At 51.2% G+C, this 21,135-nt stretch overlaps 1 protein-coding gene across 6 annotated transcripts in view; it reads right to left on the reverse strand.

Annotated features, from left to right (window-relative positions):
- CTIF (cap binding complex dependent translation initiation factor) overlaps positions 1 to 21,135 on the reverse strand; it is a 286,875-nt gene that overhangs the window by 154,852 nt on the left and 110,888 nt on the right. For all 6 annotated transcript variants that reach the window (XM_047696738.1, XM_047696737.1, XM_047696734.1 and 3 more), the window contains one exon: positions 17,966 to 18,041. In XM_047696738.1, the coding sequence (XP_047552694.1) occupies positions 17,966 to 18,041 (76 nt within the window). The remainder of the gene's footprint in view (positions 1 to 17,965; positions 18,042 to 21,135) is intronic.

The raw sequence follows: 21,135 nt of genomic DNA on the forward strand, positions 1-21,135 counted from the left end.
AGACTCCAGACTGAATGATTAAACAGACAGCCTGTGAGCCTTCTGCAAGGACTACTTCTGAGAATTCGTTCTAATGAAACTGCGGGAAGTGTGGGGAAGAGCAGTGACCTGTGCATCTGCGGCCCCAGATCTGTGGCTGGAGGGGCTGCATGCCCTTGGGCGCAGCCCTTTCCTGGCGGGTGGGGGGGAACCTTCGTTTCTTTGGGGAGCAGGATGTGTTCAGAATGCTTTCCTTATGGCTTCAAATTGAGGAGTTGGGTCTCTAAGCTGGACGCCCAGAGACAGCTTTCAGCTCTTGCCCGACGGATGCACGCAGGCTGCTCCTTGCCCCAGGCACCAGGCTGAGGCAGCCAAGCGGCTTGCGTACTCTCAGCGCATCTCGGTACTCATTCTCGGTGTCCCCTGCTCCTGGGTCTGCTCATATCTGCCCCTCCCCCTCCCCACCAGCCCCATTCCAAGTACGCCCCGGCTTTACCCTGCTCCCGGGGGCCCGAGGTGACAACCTGTCCACAGAACGGATCCCTGCCAGTGACCAGCTAGAAAGGGAGGGCTTCCAGGAAACAGGATGTACCCAGAGTCCCTGCCCTTCAGGGTTCCTGAGATGAGAACAGCACACAGAAGGGCCCACCGGCCGCTAGGGTTGGCTCTTTGGGGCGCCGTCCTCCATCACGAGGGTACAATGCTAGTCGTGCCAGCACAACGAGCCTGCCTGCCCTTAAGGGCGTGCTTGCTTATTTTAACACTTCCAGAAATGGGCAGGGACCCCCAAGTAAGGAGACTCAAGCTACCAGAAGTTCTACAAAAATGGTTTTCAGGAACCGCAGAATGCGTGGATTGTTGACATGCAGACTGGCAAGAGGCAGGGACAGCTTGTACTTTATGTGAGGGCTTCCGGGAGCCAGTGTGCCCCTGGGGGTGGGTGGGGGTCAAGCTTCTTAGTAATGCCAAAGGGGAGACACTCAGGCAGCTGTGGAAGGAGAGAGCCCAGCAATGAGCAAAGGACCTGCAGCTTTTCCGGGGAAGAGGCCGCCTTGCTCCCCTCCTTGGCACAGCTGGCTCACACATCACTCTGGCATTTAGCAACTATCTATGGTTCTGGGACTTCCTGAGCCCCCACCATGTGCCCAACCCTGGCCCAGGTGAGGTACCAGGCAAGAGCCTTGCTCCCAAGGACCCTGGAGACTTGCTGGAGGAACGTCTTTCGCACTGGGTAACGGACAGTGAGGCAGAGTGTTGTTGGAGTCCTACATGGCTGGGCCGCAGAGACTTATCCTTGGGTCCTCCATGGGGAGCATCTGCCCTGATGGCTCCTGGCTCTCGGGTGGGAGTAAGCCTCTCTGTAAGGTCTGAATCCAAACAGATTTTCTCAGGGACCTCACACAGGGTGTGTGTGTGTGTGTGTGTGTGTGTGTGTGTGTGTGTGTGTATGTGTGTGTGTGTGTGTGTCCTTCTCATAGTTCTTTGAACAACAGCAAAGGGAAGAATCTGTTTACTCACATTCAGGTACATTCTGCTGCCCCCCCCTTATATTCTGATTCCAACGACTATGTGTCTAGGGCCTCTGCCACATACTTGTTCTCCTCATAGACTCAGAGGACAGATCACTTCATCCCTCTCCTCTCAGACACAAGCATCTTCTCCCACTGCTGCTCCTGACAAGTATGTGTAGCTCAGTGTCCCCTTCAATGATCTCCCTCTTCCCCTGATGACTTAAATCCAACCAAATGGACTTCCACCTCACATAGTAAATGGACTCCATGCACTTATTTCAAATTTTCCTCTCTAATTAATAATAATAATAATAATAATAATAACTGTAAACCTACAAAAACACAGAGAATGAGGAAAGAGATTGCCACCAATTAGGGAAGACAGAACGTGAGCAGAGTGGCGGGTAACTCCGCAGAAGGGAACATGAAAGAGAGATGTGCCAAACCCCCAGGGAGCTCAGAGCTCAGAGGGACCAGGGACCACGAAAGGCGGGGGAGGTGTTTGGAGGGACTAGGGACCACGAAAGGCGGGGGGGGGGGGGGCGGTGGTGTTCAAGGTGCTGAGAAGAGTCTGGATATGGACTCCCCAAGTGTCTTTCCCCACTCCACAGAGCCATGCAATGTCCTTTCATCCCTACCTCCAGACAAGAGATTTTATTTTTGAGAGAAGCTCTGATCTGGGGACTCAGAAAATGGGAGAGACATGGATCAAAAGTCAGGGATTCAGCTGCAGTGAGTACCCCTAGCACTTGGATCTGAGTTTCGAAAAACTGTCCAGTAAGAAGGAACTGGGTCCCATGGGTAATGGCTCCCAGGGCCAGGCTGGGAAAGCACCAATAAACCCAGAACCACTTATTGTGTCAGCAAGTGAAGAAGTACGCAAAGAATGATCATTCAGGGCATTTCAGAAATACACAGAAGTGATCTGAAGGGCTCCTCTTTGTCAAATCCATAACCATTAGACATCCAATAGTCACAGATTATAACCATTAGACATGTAAAAATCTATTAGGTCAAGACATGTAAGTAAATGCATGAATGAATGAGTAAATAAATAAGAGAAAGGAATGATCTTCCTTACAGTAGAAAGTCAACTAAAATATATAGATGGAATTAGAAAAGTCACCATTGGCCCACAAACATGAAGCTATTTCAGGCAGGAATCATCAATGAATGCTAAAGTGAGTGGACAGAAGTGTTATCAGAAACAGTATATTGACACCGTCTCAAATAGCTCCCTGCAAGACAGTTCTTAATTGTAAAGGGGAACTTTCTAGAAGTTCCCACCTGGTGGTCCATGGCACGGTCATCAAATCAACATCTTGGGCCTCCTGATACCCTGCACCGAGGACCTTGCCTCTTCTGTGGCGTTCCTTCCGGAAGTGCATACTCACTTCCTAGGAGTCATCAGACAAACCCAACTCGAGGGACATTCTACAAAATGACTGGTCTGTCCTCTTCAAAAAAATGTCACGACCATGAAAGACAGAAAGATAGAGGAACCTCAGGAGACACGACAACGTAAAGCAAAGTGTGGCTTTCCCCTGAGCTCTAAATCCGAAAACACAACCCAACAACCTTTTCTTTAGCTAAGCGATCAGCAGGACGACTGGCAAAATGGAAACAAGGTCTGCAGATTATGTAATAGGATTCTATCAATGTGGACTTCCTGATTTTGACCCTGAAACTCTGATTATGTAAGAGATTTGTCCCTGTGTTTAGGAAAACACATGGAGGTATTTAGGGGTAAAGTGACAACATGTCCACAACTTGTTCTTCAAACCATGAAGACGAAAATAAAATTATGTAGAGGGAGTGGTAAAGCGCGTGGGTAAGGAGGCGTACAGGGTTGGGCCCAGAGGGTAGCACAGGCTTCACTCTTATTTCACAGGAAATGGTATGAGGAGGCTCCGAGGTGGGACAGGATCACCTGTCCCTGGGTCAGGGAACTGGCCTCCTCCTCCACTGGAAACCCAGATCCTCAGCCCCTCTGCTCCAAAAGTCAGAGCACTGAACCTCAGAGGGAAAGACCAGGGCTGTTTTCTGGACACGATCTCAATGTTTGGCCTCCCCCTAGTCTGTTTGGCTGGGCCCACGATTACAGTACTGTTATTATTTATAGTCTATTTAATAGCAACTTTTGATTACTCCCTTTATAGGCCGAAGTTAGTGTTTCTTGTTTTATCCCCAGGTCAGCTTCCTCCTGCCACCAACAATGCGTCAGGGTCACTGCCTGCTGTCGGCAGAGTCTCTGAGCTCAGGGACAAACTCCCTTCAACACCGGCCACCACCCCACACACGGGGCCAGCGAATCAGCCCCCCATGCAGCAACGGGATCCGAAGAGAAGGGACAGAATGATTAGCCCAGGGCTTCCTTTTCCTCTCTGAACACAGAAGTTGCCCCCACATCTCCACCCCAGGGGGTGGCTTCGACCCCGTGTAAGTGTGCAGTGTCCCTGGGGGCTCTTCTGAGGCTTCTACCTTTCATAGTCAGGAAGGTAATGAGACCCCCCCCAACAACCTGCAGGGGCTCACCTGGCACTGTCGGGGCCAAAGGGTCACCCATCTGGGGTATGGCCAGTGACAGGACCAGGTGCTGGAATCTGGAGCACTGTTTCTACCTTGAATCACTCAACCCTCTGTGAATCCATATCCTTGATTGTCCAAGAGGGCAAGATTCTTGGTCTTTCATCGGAGCAAAATAATGATAAGGAACAAAAAAAAAAACCCAAAGATTTTGGCAGTGAATCGAAGGAGGTGGGTGAGGTCAATTACCCATGAAGCTATCAAGAAATCACGAAGACAGACAACAAATCTGTACTATAAATATTAAACTTGTGAGGAGACCTGACGTCACCTGTTCCCCACACCAGAAGTGGTGACTCTGATGCCAGAGATGTGGGATGAACCGCATGATATAAATGTATTAAAATCAAGTCACACATCTTAAACTCACACTTAAACTCATACGTCAAACATATCTTGGTATTAAAAAAAAAGAAAAAAGAGCAGGAAAAGACGACATAATTAAGAATCAGCTGCCTGTAAGCAGGTTGTAAATCACTGGTTTTCAATTGGGAACAGGCATCAGGATCACCTGTCAGGATGAGAACATACAGATCGCTGGGCCCTACCCCCAGAGTTTGTGGTTCAGTGGAAAAGAAGGGACCCCCAAGAATTTGTGTCTCTAGCACGTTCTCAGGTGATATCAATGCTGCTAGTCTGAGCACCCCACTTGGAGAACCACTGTCCTAAATGTTGCAAAGGCAAATGGGATGTTTTCAGCCCTTGGGATCTGGAGTGTGTGTTGTAAGGGGGACATGTGGGAGACACACAGGTTTACCAATGACATGGGGGTGGGCAGCCCTTCTCTAGGTCTATATTAAGCACTGGAGAAGCCCAGGTGAATCAGCAAGGAAACGCTTGTCCAGGAGGGGTGCACAGAGGACATGACCTTCAGGCAGAGTTTTTGAAGAACAGGGATATGGCAGGCAGGTAGGCATGCAAAAGAAGCCGGAAGGACATTTAAGGCAGAGGGACCGGTGCCATTAGATCAAGGGCCTATCAGTTAGTCACATGGCTAAAGCCCAAGTTGGTGAGTGACAGGAGAGAAGCCTGGAAGGCTGGCAGATACTGGGCAGAATGGGAAGTCTGAAGAATTTTTCAGCAGGGCAATCAGAAGTTGGGTAAAACCTTTACCTTTCTGGGTCTCACTTTCCTTGTCTGTGTAATGGGGTGATGGGCAGAAGGTCTAAGTAGGCCTTTGCAGCCTGGACATGCTGTGATTCGGTGGGGACAGCGGGAGGGATTGGGACCCCCAGCTAGTGGCCTCACCCTGCTAGCAGCCCCTTCGCCAAGCATAGGGATTTGAGAGCCATTCAAACATGCTTGGTCTGTCTGTCCATCTGCTGCCTCCAGAACCCTGGCCCAGCCTGGGAAGGGGAGGCCGATGATTTGAGGTATCACATTGCTAATCTCTCCTGGGCAAGTCCTCCCTCCCCCAGGCTATGCAGAGCCTGGGATTGTGCTGCAGCTCACAATGGAAGGAAGAGGGTGTAGGAGGGAGGTCCCCGGGCTGACCCTGGTATTGTTCTTGGGCCAGAAGAAAGCTTCCTCCTGCCTGGCCGTTGCAATGCTAGAAATGACGACGTCCAGCCAGTGAGAGTCAGCGCGTCCTGGGGGGGGCCGCCTGCCGTCGGGTGGCCTGGGAGCCGGGGCCCATTCACAAAGGCCTGCTGGAGAGCACGTAGCCCTGTCCGCTCCCACCCCCTCTGCCTGCAGCCTCTGACTACTCCCAGTGAGAAGCTGGGGTAAACGAAAATAACTGGGCTTCTCCGCCCCCAAGCTCACCGCCGCCAGGAAGGGGAACGCGACCAGAAATGGCACACTGGCTAATAAAGGAATAATGGATGCTTCACACCCTTAGCAACACCTTCCTCTTCCTCTAGCCTCAGCTGCTCCTTGCACAGGCCAAGGACAGAGGAGGAAAGGTGCTGGACCAGAATGCAGCCTGGTCTAACAAGGATGGGTTCAAGTCAGCAGGCCATCACCAAGATGGCTGGGTGGTGGGGGATGGGGGGTAAGGCCAGCCCTAGGATGGTCAGTTGGGCTGCAGGTGATACCATTCGTCTCATGCTCAGGGCCTCTCCTATAGGACTGTGGCATCATCAGTGGGTGGGGGTGTGTGTGTGTAGGACTCTCTGGGCACTGGTAGCCAGGGCCCCCATAGGTCAGCTTAGGGCCTCCTCACAGCTTTGCTGGCCTCCTCATCCCAAGCCCACGTCATTCCAGAGCAGGGCTGGGTAGGGCAGCTCTTGTTCTTTGGGAGATGGCCTGGGCCCAGCCGTGGCCTCAGTGAAGGCAGCGTTCAGTCTGGCCTTGCTTGGGCTGGCCACCCTTGCCCCCAGGTGCTCCCTCCCATCTCAAGGATCAAGCCTGTAGGCACTCAGCCAAGGACTCTGGACATGGTCTGGCCCAAAGCAGGGCATAGACCAAATGACCTCTCTATTGGGGGCAAGTCCTGTTTTTAAGGGACGCTGGCCTGTCTCTAATGAAGTCACAAAACTTCATTTCCTGGTCACTGAGGGAAGATGTGTATGGTCCTAGGAATTCCCTATGGGTTCCAAGAAGAGGACATAAGGATTGGTTAGGCCCTGGCCCTTGACTTCCTAAATCCTCCTTTCATCATGCATTTCGTTGCACAAGAACATTAGACTGAGTCCCTTTTTGGTCAAGTCCCAAGGCCTCAAGGACCCACACCAATGGCTCTCTCTACTTATAAAAATGTCCCTTCTGGCAGCTGGATACCCCCATTGTCCACTGCCTCTACTGCTTCTGAACCACTACTCACTTACTTCCAGAGCTCCAAATCCCAGACCTTTTCTTTCCTCTCTAGAGAACCCCCCTAGCCACCTCCCCATGATCCAGTTCAAGGTCCACTTCCTCCAGGAAGCACAAACACAAGGAAAGGTGGGAAACAACAGGAGAACCTCACAACTGGCTTAGAATCAAGCGTCCAGGAACTCTGTGAGGCCTGGGGGGGGGGGGGTCTGCTTTATGAGGACAGTTCCAAGAAGGAGGGAAAGTGTGAATGGGGCCATGAAAGAGGGGGAGATCTGGGCCAGCGGGATAGTAAGGACAGAGCAGGTGTAAGGATTGGGGTGGGCGCAGCTGGTGAGGCTCTGCTCTCTACTTGGCCCGAGTCCTACATAGGCTGATGGTTGTTCTCCGAGAGCTCAGTCTTGGAAGGAGCTGGGGAAAGTCAACACAATCTGTACCCCTGTGCTCCCCAAATCATAGAAGGGCCCCATGGGATGCTTCCCAAGCTCATTTCTTGCCTGTTAAGCTCAACGGTTCTGTCCCTGCTTCTAGTTATCACTATGCTACTTAGTAAGGCCATTTCATGTACGTAGACCAGTTTTTCGGTTTATAAAGAGCTGTCATTATGTAACTTGGTTTGTATTTTGACCCTTAGGATAGCTTTGCAATGTCAGTCAAACAGGTGTATGATCCCATTTTATTTTAAATTTTTTAAAAGATTTTATTTATTTATTTGATAGAGAGAGAGATCACAAGTAGGCAGAGAGACAGGCAGAGAGAAAGGAGGAAGAAGACTTCCCACTGAATAGAGAACCCGATGTGGAGTTTCATCCCAGGACCCTGACATCATGACCTCGCCAAAGGCAGAGACTTAACCCAATGAGCCACCCAGATGTCCCATGATCCCATTTTATAGCTGGAGAAATGGAAGCTGGAAGAGAATGATTTTGGGTGAACTTGACAATGATCTGTGAGTCAAACTGAAGGGTTCTCGGACAACAGAAGTTGAATGAACCTCAGGATTTCGGTCATTTTTTTTTTTTAACACTTAAAAAAAAATTTTTTTAAGTGGGCTTTGCAGGCTGTAGGCTTCCACTGTAACTACTCAGCTCTGCCTTGTAGCACAAGCATAGCCACAGTGAGCAAACAGCTGGGCAGACTATGTGCCAACAAAACTTTATTTGCAGAAACAGGCTGGAGGGCTGGACTTGGTCTGTGGCCAGTTTGCCATCCCTATCGAAGACCCTAGCCATGTTCTGGATCATCAAAGTGGTTGGGGCAGGGAGATGGTAGTCTCTTGGGCCCCCTAGAGCCAGAAAGCACTTGCTACCTGTTGTCCCAGCAACTTGAGACTTCATGGGAACCCACTCCAGACTTGGCCGTAGTCTGCTCCCTAGGAACTTGCCTAGCTGTCACCAACAAAAGTCTTCACCCCCAAAGTGGTGACTTCTTGTAAAAAAGACTTACAAACAACAAAAATAAAAATAGGCTTGCCTCACAGAGCACGTTGCCCCATTCCCAATGGGCCTTGCTACCTGGCGGCCTCGGACAGGAAACCATGGAATGAAGAACTCCTGGTATCCTCCTTTATTGTACGGGGCACTTATTTTTGTCCTGAGGGAGGAAGCACTGGGGGGAGTGGGGGGAGGCGGCCAGAGAGGCAGAGGGAGGGGGGTGTCCTAGGTAAGCATTCCTCTTTGATAGCTGATGCACGATCTTGGGTCAGCAGGGACTGTGGGGGAGGGCATTAGAAACTGACTTAAAAAAAAAGTAAAAACCATGTCTCTTCCTCTTTTAAAAGTGTCTGTGGGGCTCCTCTCTCTCTTTCCATTTTTAGTGCCTTCAGCAAGAAAGGAAAAAAAATATATATCCATTTTCTTGTTCTTGCTTATTAAGGAAATGACATTCACCCTTAACTTGCCATACGTGACTATGGTCACCTAGAATACAGAAAATGGTTTTCCAGCAACTCCTCCTCCTCTCCGACATTCCTTACAAAGGGGTTTCAGCGGAGTTGGGCTGCCTGAATTCCAATTTCCACTCCCCATCTATCAGCCATGTGACCTGGGGCAAAGTATTTGATCTCAATTCTCTCATTCACGTTAATAGCTCTCATGGCAACAACAGTAATACCTCTACCCTACAGAGCTGTTCCATGAACTCGGAAAGGATGGTATGCAGACCCTAGCTCAGACAGTGCTCAAGCCCCTGTGAAGGAGGCCAAGGCTCGGGACTAGGGTACTGGGAGTGAGTCCCTCATTCAGGACTCATTCAGTCATTGGCCGAGTATTTCATGAGCACCCGTATGTGCCCGTGTGTGTAGCTTACATTCCAGTGGGAGCACGAAGACCATGAAATAAATAAAGCAAATGCATGATGAATGGGATGAAGAAGAATAAAGTCGGGGGGGGCGAGGTGTTCAAAAGGCCTACTGAGAAGGTGACATCTGACCAGAGACAACCTGCTCCCCAGGGACCACGCAAGGATAAGCAAGATAAGAAAGAGGAAGCGTGGTCACAGCTCCTGAAACGTGGAAAGCACTTGGCAAGGGTTTGCAGTGTTCCTATGGGCGCGGGACAGTCGTTGCGTGGTCTCTGAAGGAACAGTGGGAGAACCCCATGTCCCCGACCGTGGGAAAGGAAGCCAGCCCCGGCACTCTAACTCAGTCCATCATGGTTGAGACAGTGCCTCTCCCCGGAAAGGTGCTCAATCAGTACCGGTGGGCGGAGTGAATGACGCCAGACCGTACCTCCCGTGAGACCAAGAGGGGACATGAAATAGTGCTTGGAGAAGATGATAGGCCTGGGCGTTCCAGGTGGGGCTTGATTTTCATATGACTGTTCCTTGGCATCTTGGGTTATTTCAATATTCCTGATGCCTGTGAATGAGCATATCCTAGAAGTTTCCAGAAGTCTTAGAGCTAGCATAGCTCTAGGGAACAATAAAGTCACTCCTTCCCATCTGGACAGCTGGGAACTGGGCTAGGACAACTTCAATCCCATGGGGCGGCCCAGGTCCACCAACCCTGTTTCTGAATGGCAACAGCGCCACCTGCTGGAGGAACAAGGCAGCTCGTGCACAGGCCACTATTTTTCTTCCACCTGGAACAGGTGGGAGGAGGGGGCCGGTCATCATTCAGGAGAGCAGTGATTTTCATTCTCAAAGCTCATTTGCCCCTCAGAGAGGTGGGGTGGGAGAGATGGTCATCCTGTCTTTATTCCGGGCCAAGCAGGGGGATGGGGTGCTTAACTCCAGGCCTCACTGTCCCCTGCTTTAGCTGGTCTGTCCCCTCTGTGGGTCCTGTGTGAAGAGATGGCCATGTACACTCTCATGAGGTGTGAACTCCCACTCCACCTTCCCTGGCTCTGCTGGGCCCCTCAGTGGAGAGAACCTTAGGAGCACGCATGAGGCCCGAAAACCCGCGTAACGTAGTGACCCTCGTTATTCACCCACAAGACAGTGGGATTATACAGTATCTACAACCAAACTAGGTCAGTCACCAGAGGATCAAAGTGAGGGACCCGACCAGGTCACAGGGAGCTCATAATTAACTGCAGGCAGGCACAGAATTCAGTTTCAAAATTTCCTCACAGGAAGGCAAAAAGGGAAATCAGTTGGGTTATGAAGTTCCTCTTGTCAGACAAAAGGCAGCGGACCTCACGTTTGTCTGACAGAATTCAAGAAAAATGATCAAAATACGTCCTTATAGAAAGCCTTGGGCAAGACGCAGGATAATTCAAGAACAAGGTTTCTCAGCTCGGGTTTTGTACAAGACATAGTAGCATCTGGGGCCGCGTGGGGAACAGGGAGGCAGCCTCTCTACAGGGCCCTGAGGCTGTGTGGTCCCCTGCACTCCAGAGCCTGAGGGGACATGGGCGAGAAGCTGCTCAGCGAGTGACCCCCTCTCAGGGGAAGGAGCCTTGGGGTGGTGTCTGGGCAGGAATCTGACTTCTTCAGAGTCTATTCCCTTGGCTTCACATGAACTTAGCCAAATTTAGCTTGGTCTGGATTATGGCACTCCATCTTTGGCCTCACATAGTGCCTGTTCTTTTTAAGGGCAGAAGCCAAGGCTCCTGAGGCCCCAGGCCCCCAGACCCCACGCCAGTGGGCACCTCCCCTGCAGGCCCAGGTCAAGTCTGGTGTGGGGAATGTTGCCTGCAGCCCTCCCTCCATGGGAAGGCACCCTCCTCGTCTATGCGGCTGATAGAGGCTTAAGGGGTGTGCCTTCCCCGGGGCGGTGGGGGGAGGACTGCTGGAGGGATGTCGGGCCTTTGCACAGTGGGGCACATTTAGGTCAGATAGATATGTCCCTAAAACCTCTATGTGACCACCTCTGTTCCCACCTCATCCTGTCCCTTGTTCTGGCCGGCAAGGGCCTGAGCCTTTTTTTTTTTTTTTTTTTTTTTTTTTTTTTTTTGGCACACTGAGCACCAGTAGGGAGGCCAGGATATCTTTGGCTACTGGGGATAAGGGACTTGTGAGGCAAATGCCTGCCTAAGGAGCCTCCCTCCAGAGTGGCGCGCTGGTGCCCTCTAGCGGGAGCAGATCACAGTGCAGCCAGTGTCCCCCATGTGGACCACATCACTGGGACGTGGTGGGCTGGCTAACCCCAGTCCACCTTCACACAGCTCCCAACAGAGATGCCCAAAGTGCAGGCGGGACCCCTGGGATTCCATTCTAGGTCCAACTGTATGGGCCTCAGCTTCGGCCCCGTTCTGTGGCTTCACTGCCTGGAACCATGACTGATGAACCCCTAAGTCTGTGTCACCGCACTCAGAGCCTCCAGCTGCCCTCCCCCCTGTCAGCAGTGTGGGGGAACAGTGCTCGCCCAAGCTCACTGGAGGCGGCTGAGTATTCGCAGATGCTAAGATGTTGCTGCTGGCTATTACCCAGGCCCTCAGTTACCACGACAGGCAGGCAGACCTCAGGGACAGTCAACACCACCGGCATCAGCCCTTATTAGCCACCTAAACACCTTTTGTGGGTGAAGAACTATACCCAGAAGACAGGGCACCTATCTGCCCTGTTCCCACGTTCTTGGGTGCTTCCAGGGACTTGGCCCCAGCAGTCCCAGCGATAGGGGTCCCCGGGGATCCCTCTGTGGAAATACAACCAGGCAGGGCTGTCGGGGATAGGGGTCCTCAGCTTTGACTGGAGGGGAGTTTGGTCAGGTACCCAGGTGACAGCATCTGACCTGACTGGGGCACTGCTACCTAGGACCACTCCCTGTGACGTGTACCCCATGTGCGACTCCCAGTGAGAGATAAGCCAGAGCTCCTTCGAATAGTCGTTAAGTCTGCGGGTCACTGGAGTCAATGCTCCCTACTTAGCCATTCATTCAAGTCCCAGAGAACAGCTTCTGTAGCAGCATGGAGGAGGCAGGCGAAGTCTGCAGGGAGAGGGCCCAGACCTCACCCACGAGGACTGGGACCTGGGAACATTCCAAGACCTCAGTGGATGCCTTTTAAAGCCTTAAAACCTCAGACAGTACTGAACCATGTACACACACACACACACACACTGTATTTTCCTGGACATACAGACTATGATTAAGTTTAATTTATAAATCAGGCACAGTAAGAGATCAACAACAATAAGATAGAACAATTATACTGTAATTAAAGTTATAGGGATGTGGTCTCTCTCTCAAAATCTCACTGTACCGTACTCACCCCTTCCCGTGACTGTGTGAGGTGGTAACAGGCCTGCGTGAGGAGAGGCAGTGAGGTGGAGGGCGCGGCCCTGTGACGTCGGGTTAGGCTGTCACTGACATCTGCTCCTGCAGCTCAGCTGACCTCAGGTAACCGAGACCAGGAAAGAGAAACTTCAGATGCGGTTAACTCCTGAAATTAACCACTAACCAGCAGAGGAGGTTAACTAACTGTGGTTAACTAGTGTAGGTGTCTTTCTACTCCTCAAACTCGGACTTTTGTTGAAGCCCATTCATTTCTGCTTGGGCCCAGGACTCTATGGGAGGGCTGGGGGTCCCCCAGGCTATGGGTGTGCTTTCTCTCCCCTTCAGCAGTCTTCAGCTGGGTGCACAGTGTCTCTTTGGTGTATTTGGAAATCCTTCTGGCGGTCACCACGGCTGCTCACCCCTCCCCAGTGACCAGATTTCAGCTGCTGAGGCCAGGAACACGGAATATCCTACATTACATGGGACACTTTCATCCGGTTAAGATCTGTCCCGACCCAAAGGCCAATAGCCAGGCTAGCTGACTCTGAGGACCCAAAGCTGGACGACTCAGCCAGCCAACCCTACCTGTGGGGGGCTCTGAAGAATGCTAGGAGAACTTGGAGAAATCAAGTTCTAGGGCCTCAAATGCCACTGCCACAGCTGGGTTTGGGGATCAGGAAGCCTGTCAGCCTTGCCCTAACAGTGTCCATATGAAGTACAAACGCCCGAGAAGAGGTGTCATGAGTGATGCCAGCTATAACTCTAGGAGTTCGACTCGTACTGGTAATTTTGATAAAATGGCAGAATGCCCTGTGATGCTTTAAAAAATATACATTCCTGGGTATGAGTCAGTGGGTGTGGTCACCGGCCCCAGTGACCCCTGCCTGCTGACAGTCACACCTTTGTGTGGTCCCTTCTGCACTGGGCCAGGGTTGGTGTGTTTGCAACTGACATACGGCATGTGGCAGAGGGAGAGCATGTCACTTCTGAGACTCCGGTACGAAAGATCGGGACTTCCATGTTGGATGCTCTCTCTCTCTCTCTCTCAGATCACTTGCTTTGGAGGAAGACTGCGGCCATGTTTGTGAGGACACTTGGCAGTTTAGGAAGAGGCCCGCGGGGCAAGGAAATGAGGCCTTGAGCCAACAAACAAGGTGGAACCGAGGGAGGTGGGTGAGGGGCCATGATGGAAGGAGGCCCTTTGGCCCCAGTCAAGCCTTCAGATGGCTGCAGCCTTGGCCATCAGCCTGACGACAGCTTCAGGAGAGACCCCTTGAGCCAGAACCCCCAGCCAAGCAGTTCCCAGATTCCTGGCCCCATGAATGTATGTGGAATGGCAAATGTCTGTTTTTTTTTTTTTTTTTAAGCTGTTAGATGTTGAACCATTTATTATGCAGCAGGAGATAATTCATGCAGTGGGTCTAGGGTAAGACCAGAAAGCTGTAGACTTAAAAGCTTCCCAGACAGATCTCATGTGCAGCCCAGGTTCAGTACCATGGGTTTAGGGACCTAACTGCTCCGAGTTTTCTGGAGGCAAAGCTGACTCATAGTGGCATGTGTGCATAGGAGCACCAAAGCCCGGATGGCTGTGTGGACCCCCACTGCATAGAGATGAGGGTGGGGGAGACCTCCACAACCAGAAGCCCCTAAGACTGTAAGTGTCAGACACGGCCCCAGAGAATCAGGAGTGCTTGCGGACTTATTGTTCCCTGGAAGAAAGAGAGAAAATGTGGAATATGCGCTGGCCTGATGATTCTCACCATCGGATTAGTAGTAGAACCATTTCCTCCAATGAAACAATTCACAGTAGACTGGTTTAGAGATGCCAGCAGAGCAGTTCTGGGTGAGCCCAAGTAGGGGCTGCTGAAACTGCTTCTCCAGCCTCCCCACTCCTAGTAGGACTCCCAAGGCAGCTCTGAAAAATCCAAGGGCTTCACAGTTTGCAGACCTGTGATCTAGTCCAACTGAGTCATTCTACCGATGAGTAAACTGAGGTAGAGGGAGGGGAGGTGACAGCATTTCTGGGTGGAAGTCTGCAGCTTGATTCTGACTTCTAGTGAAATCTTTCTGCACTGCCTGGGAGGTCACTTAGGAAAAGTGCCCAGGGTGGGACACAGGGAACTGCTCCCTCTCCCACCTCTGAACCAGGCCAGGGGAGCCCACCATCAGTGGGAGGGAGCACCAGGCATTGTTCTCAATGCTCCACATGAACTCGGTACTCAATCTTCGCCAACGCCCTTCTCAAGTAGGGACTGCCATTATCTTCATTTTACATAGGCGGAAACTGGGGCACAGCAAGGATAAGTAATTAGCCCAGTTCCTTGGCTTAGTCAGTGGCAGGGCCAGGATGCCATAAAGTCTATGTCTGGGGTCCAGACACTAAGCCCTTACCTCCTGAGCTCTGCTGCCTCCCCCAGCCAGGGGCACAGCTCTTCCTGCCCTTCAAACAGAAATGAAAGCCCCTCTACTCTGCTCTGCTCCCCAGGGAGCTAGGAGACAGGCACCAAATAGGAGAAAGAGGTCATACCAGTTACCTTCCTGGCCAGGATGTCCCCCACTTCTGGCTCAAAGGCCACCAAAGGGTGAACACCTCACCTAGGGCAGGGGAATGTGGATTCTCACTTGGATCTCTGTCTCTCAAACAATTTTTTCTATCAACCACGAATGCTGTAAGCATTTAGGAATGGAGCAATAAAATAGTAATTTCTGAGTACTTTATCCTTTTGCCTTTTGCACCAAAGCTAGCTTTATATTAGCAGTGATAACTGAACACAGATCCAGCTCGGAGGATGCTCCGTGCACTGGGATACTCCATGCCATTGACCTACACACCATGGCTGAAGATATGGATTCTTTTTTTCTCCCAAACTTACAGGAAAGTTATAAGGACGATACAAAGAACTTCCCTATGCTCCTCACTCAGAGTCCCTGACTGTTAAAGCTCACCATTTGCTCTTCAGTTCATCTGTGCATCTACATACCCATTATTTTTTCTTTCTCTAAACATTTGAGGACAAGCTGCAGACAGGAAGCCCCATATACCTCAAATCCTCTACTGTGTATTTCTCAGGAACAAGGACACTTCACTATAGAGCTGTCATCTAGCCCTTCAGGTCAGGACACCAACACCCAGGCGTCACTACTGTCCCCTTCCCCAGATCCCCATTCACATTCTCCAACTGTCCGATAAAGTCTTCTGGTCCAGGATCTCAGCAAAGAACACACATGGCTTTCAGTCTGCCTCTTTAGGTCCCTCTGACCTGGAAGATTCCTTGGTCTTTTCCTGTCTTTCATATACAAGTGGTTCAAGGGAATGGTCCTTACATTTGTTTCTTTATGATCAGACTCGGGCCATAGTTTCTTAGCAGGAGACCCCTCAGAAATGCTGTAGGTGCTTCCCATGCAGCACACCAGACAGCACATGGTGGCTACCCATCCCATCACTAATGATGTTAACCTCAGTCATATGGTCAAATTAGACTCTGGCAGGTTTCTCCACCAGAAGGTCACACATTTCCCTTTGTAATAAGGTGAGTCCTATCTGTGCTCCAGTCTGGTGCCTGGAAGAGAATTTCTAGACTGCAACACAGGGGGAGTAGTCTACACAGAGCCAAGTGGTCTCAGTGAGTTATGCAGACAGAGTTCAAAATTCAGGGAGTCTGAGGCAACTAGAATTTGCAAGGCAGAGCACCAGAGAAGAGAAATCCAGAAATCTGCAGACCATCGGGTCTCTGGCTGAGCACTAATTTGTTCATGTGTGTGGGGAAACTTCCAGAGCCAGTAGAAGGCTTCCTAAAAGGAATGGACAGAAAAATCCCCTGAGATCACACAGGGCTAGAAACATTCTGTGTTCCCAGTGGATGAGGTTGAAACACTTCTATTGGGAAGCAATCTCAGAAGGGTATTGACTCAGTAGTGGAGTAAGAGGTATCGTAGACTAAAAGCCTTCCACCTAATGAGGCTTTAAAAACAAGCCTTGAAAAGATCAAGCTCTTCTGAAGTAACTTAACTGTGTTCCAGAACAATCCCCCAGATACGTAAATGAATACTAACAAAAATCCAGTACCCAACAATGTAAAATTCCTAATACCGCAACTAATCTAAAATCACCAGGACGCATACAAAAATATTTCCAGGAGAAAAATCAATGAATACAAACAGACACTGAGATGACATGGATGGCAGAAGCAGTAGAGAAGAACCTTAAAACAGTTATTATCAATATATTCCTTATGCTCAAGAAGATTGGGGAAAACATGGGCATGAAGAAGAGAGACACGGAAGACAGAGAAAAAAAGATCTAAACGGAACTTCTAGACATGAACAACACAATATCTGAAATGAACAATATCCTAGACAGTATTAATGCTAGGTTAGGCTTTGCAAAAAAAGACTAATGAACCTGAAGACACAGCAATGGGAACTATTCAAAACGAAGCACACTGAGAAGAAAGACTTAAAAAAAATTTAGCAGAGTTTGAGGAGCCATGGGAAAATAGGAAGAAACACAGCAGACATATCATTGGAATCCCAGCAGTGGGAGGAGATGGTGGCTGAAGTTTATCCAAATTTGGTTAATAGATCTAAGATCTAAGAAAGACAATAAACGCCAAGTAGAAGAAACAAAGAAAAAACCAGCTCAAGGCCCATCCTCTTCAGATTGCTGAGACCTTGACTGGGCATTTGATTGTCTCCCATTAATGGGCCCGAGGCATGGACACTGAACCCACAAAATGGGACAAGCACAAAGGGAGCAGGGAGAGAATGGGCGAAGGTGAAGTGGCATGAGATTCAGGTGGGAAGGAAAGCGGGATGTGGTGAGTGTGGTGGCAGATCACTGGTGGGGTGGGTTCAGTCACCTTGGAGATTGGTTCTCACTCGGCTGTGGCAGGTTCCAGTGCCATGCCCGGATGTAGATTCCTACTATTTCTGCACCAGAAACATCTAGAGAACTCAGATCTGCTCTTTGCTGAGTGGATCCTCTTGTCCCAGAGCCTAGCTTAATTCAGGGAAAGGAGCCCAATCGATGATAATATCAGCAAGCACAGAGGACACCTGGAGGCTGGCAGGACAACTCCACTTTTCAAAAGCCTAAAAATATGCCCCGACCATGCTGGAAATCCCAGCAGTCCCACCAGTCCCAGTAGAACACACTGCAGGACGCCTCGCCTGCAGAGACTTCAGGTCAAGGGACAAAAAATTTCCAAGTGCTCTGAGTTGCCAGAGCACGGCCCCATTTCACCTCTGGGGGCTCTCAGGCCTGCCACCGATGCCTACAGCACAGCCAAGAGTGTGCCGCCATACGCATCACCATGAGACAGCCTGGCCATCGGCGGGCACCCACCCCTACCCACCTACTGCTGCAGGGACACCCAGTTCCACCCTGCTGGAGCAAGGGGCCAAAAGAACATGTAGGCTCAGCCCAGACTGAGGATCCGGACCTGGCTGGAGGGGTTGGAGACTCTGCTCCTGTACCTACCTGCCAGGCTGGGAGAACCTTCTCGATGTCGTTCAGGTTGATGCTATCCCCGTCTTCTAGCTTCCCTTTTCCACACCTGGGCCAGAAAAGACAGAAAGGCACTGAAAAGTTGTCAGGTTTCTGCATCCTATCCCGGCCCGGCAAGCAGAAAGAGCAGACACCTGGCCCTGCTTCCCAAAGGCCTGCAGGACTGGTCAGTCCCATCCCGAGGAAACAGCCCTGGAGAAGCATGCCCTCCTTCCCCAGGCCTGGCAACATGGGCCCTGCCTCGAGAATGAAGGACGCTGTACAGGTGGGAGTGCTGGGATGAGTCCAGGGGCAGGGAGCACTAATGTGACATCCAACGGAGAGGTTAACAGAGGTCCCAGAGCTCCCTTTGATCCTTCCAGGCAAAGATGCTAAGTTCCTTGCTGACGAATACCCCCAAACCTGTCACAGCTCCTGCAAAGCCCATCATCTCCCCCATTATACCAGAGGGACAACGAATGAACAGAAAGACAGCAACTTTCTTGAGGTCACACAGGCCTGCAACAGGGATTTCTCCTTCCTCGGCCTGCCTCTGGGCCAATCCAGCAAGCGCTCTCAGATGCTGATGCTTTGTCTTCATGCCCCCTGCAGGCAGCCCTACCATCAGGCCGCAGACACTGGCCTCAGTTTGCTACCCATCACCCACATCTCCTGCGATTGAAAGACTCTGGGACCGGACTGCCAGGCTGGAACCCCAGCTGCATCCCTTACTAACTGGGTGATCCTATGTGACTCACTTAACCTCTCCGGAGGTTCTGGGGATCAAGAGTAGTGGCAGGAGGATTAAATCAGTTCATGTATCTAAGCACTTAGAATCATGCCTGGTACTCACGTACGTGCACACCCGTACACCCCCATATACACACATCTGTATTTATATACCATATTCAATGGTATGCATATTATTATGGTAACTACGGGCAATAATTACATCAAATTCTAATAAGATAAATACGGCAAATACATTATTCCCACTAGGGCTACTACTCCTAGTACTAATATGATTTACAACTATCTTACTACTATTCCTACTATTACTGTTTTGCTACTATTTCACTGCCACTGTCTTGGCTGCTGCGGTGGGAAGAGCGCCAGCACGGAGACTGATTAAGAGCCTAGACTCTGGAGCTGACCTCAGCCCATGCAAGTTACTCACTTCTCCGTGCCTCCTAGTTCCCGCAATCTGTCGAAGTGAGGGTAATAATGCTCCCGCCTCCATAGGTTGGGTGAGTTTTAAATGACGTGAGGCGAACACTTGGAACGGTGCCCAGGACGGATTAGTGACCACTGTTCTCATTGTTATTATTAGGGACCCAGGCACTGTGAGGGCTGTCTGGTGTGATAGCCACAGAATTTTCCAGCTGCAGAATTAATGCAACTCTCAAATTTCAGAGCATGTATTTGTTCAATATTTACCGAGTGTCTGTTTTTCTGGCCCTGTCAACTTCCCTTGGAGTCATGGAAAAGAAATCTGCTGTAGTTCCTGCCCTCCACAACTCACAGCTCTTGGGAAACACACACTCAACTCATCTGACAGGGCAGTGAGCCCCATCACCAGTAGGGGGCAGCATGTGATAAGCATCTTGAAAGCCTTACAGACAGGGGAGCCCAGTGGGGGCATATCCCAGAAAGGCTTGGGTGGAAGAGGGTAGGAGGACATGATCTACGCCCCTCGTTCAACAAGTGTTTCTGTGTGGGCTCCGGCTCGGGTTGGGCCCCAGTGTAAAGAGTGCACAGACTGGGCCTCTCAGGGCAACAGAGGGCAGTACGAGAACCACGAGGAATGCTGCCCAGACCGTCCAGAGGCATCCAGAATGGTCTGGGGCAGAGGGAGGGAGGCAGGTCCTGAGCTGACCAAGCAGAGAACGCGGGAGAATGTCCTGGGCAGAGGGCGACAAGGCAGTGGCCTGGAGCGAAGCCCAAGTATGGGATGTCCGCGTTCCTGTCAGCGGAGTGTGGCGGATGGGGGTGGGTAAGGGGGCAAGATGGTGCTAAGAGGACTGGGGTCTGAGGGACAGCTCGGTTCTGGGAGGTGGATCTGGGGTGGGAGGGGTGTAAGGAAGGTGTGAGGGGCACGTCACCCCGACTGCAGCCTCCTGATGCCCTGGGCTGCAAGCAGACAGGGAGATGGAAAGAGGTCTGGAAACATCCGGCTAACCTTCTCACTATAGGCTGGCCGGTGGAGGTACTGATGGCTTGCCTCTGTATTTCATACACAGCGTGGCAGTGGGAGGGAGGAAGTTGGGGACCATTGGCTGACTGCAATGGCTGACACCCTCTCCCCCAGGTCATGTGTGCCACCCCCCACCTCTGGACTCCCAGCTGCCCCAGGCTCCAAGCACACGCTAGACACCAGCTTGGCTCAGCACAGGGGTGGTCTTTCATCCTCACCTCAGCGGCCCCTGGGGGCAGAAGGGGACCCTGTGCAAGGTAGGGCTGCTGTCCCCTTAGACCCATCCTCTCTGGGGTTCGGAACTCCCCGGAGGGACTGCAGGTTTGGAGGGCAGAAGGTTGCCACAGACCAGCTGAGTCACCGCTGCCAACAGGGTTTCCAAGGCAACAGCCTTCTCTGATTTCTGTCCCTCCATGGAAACATGGTCTGCAGGAAGCCTTGGCAACCAACCTTGGTGCCCTGCTTCTGAGGGATGCTGCAGTGGCTGGGCATGTGGCATCCGTCCCCAGTATGGCTGGCCTCTAAGGGCGACACAGTTCCTGCCACAAGGTGGCCACTGGACGTTAGACTCAGGGTCCCCGACCCCTTGAACCTGGGGCCCTGGGTCTCACCTCTGCTCTATCCCATTCTAATAGGGCACCTCCATGCTGAAGGCCACCTCTACTCTCTACCCAAGCAAAAATGCTCTAGGAAGTTCTTATGGAACCCACACGGGGGGACAATGGAAAAAGGAGCCGTTGTGAGAGCCTGGGGTCCCCTGGGAGAGTACAGGCAAGTGATGGGTCTCTCCCCAGAAAAATTTCCACAAGCACATGAGTTTGCATGGAATTTTAAGGGGCTTAAGCTGCTTCGCAGATACTCTGGTGTGGTGACCTGGGCACTGGATGGCATCAGAAGGCCTTAAATCATGGCTTGTCTACTTGGGCAAGTTAGTCTGCCTCTCTGAGCTACGTTTCTCTCATATCTGGAA

The sequence above is a fragment of the Lutra lutra genome, chromosome 12, assembly GCF_902655055.1.
Source record: "Lutra lutra chromosome 12, mLutLut1.2, whole genome shotgun sequence".
In the NCBI taxonomy this organism is placed as follows: Eukaryota; Metazoa; Chordata; class Mammalia; order Carnivora; family Mustelidae; genus Lutra; species Lutra lutra.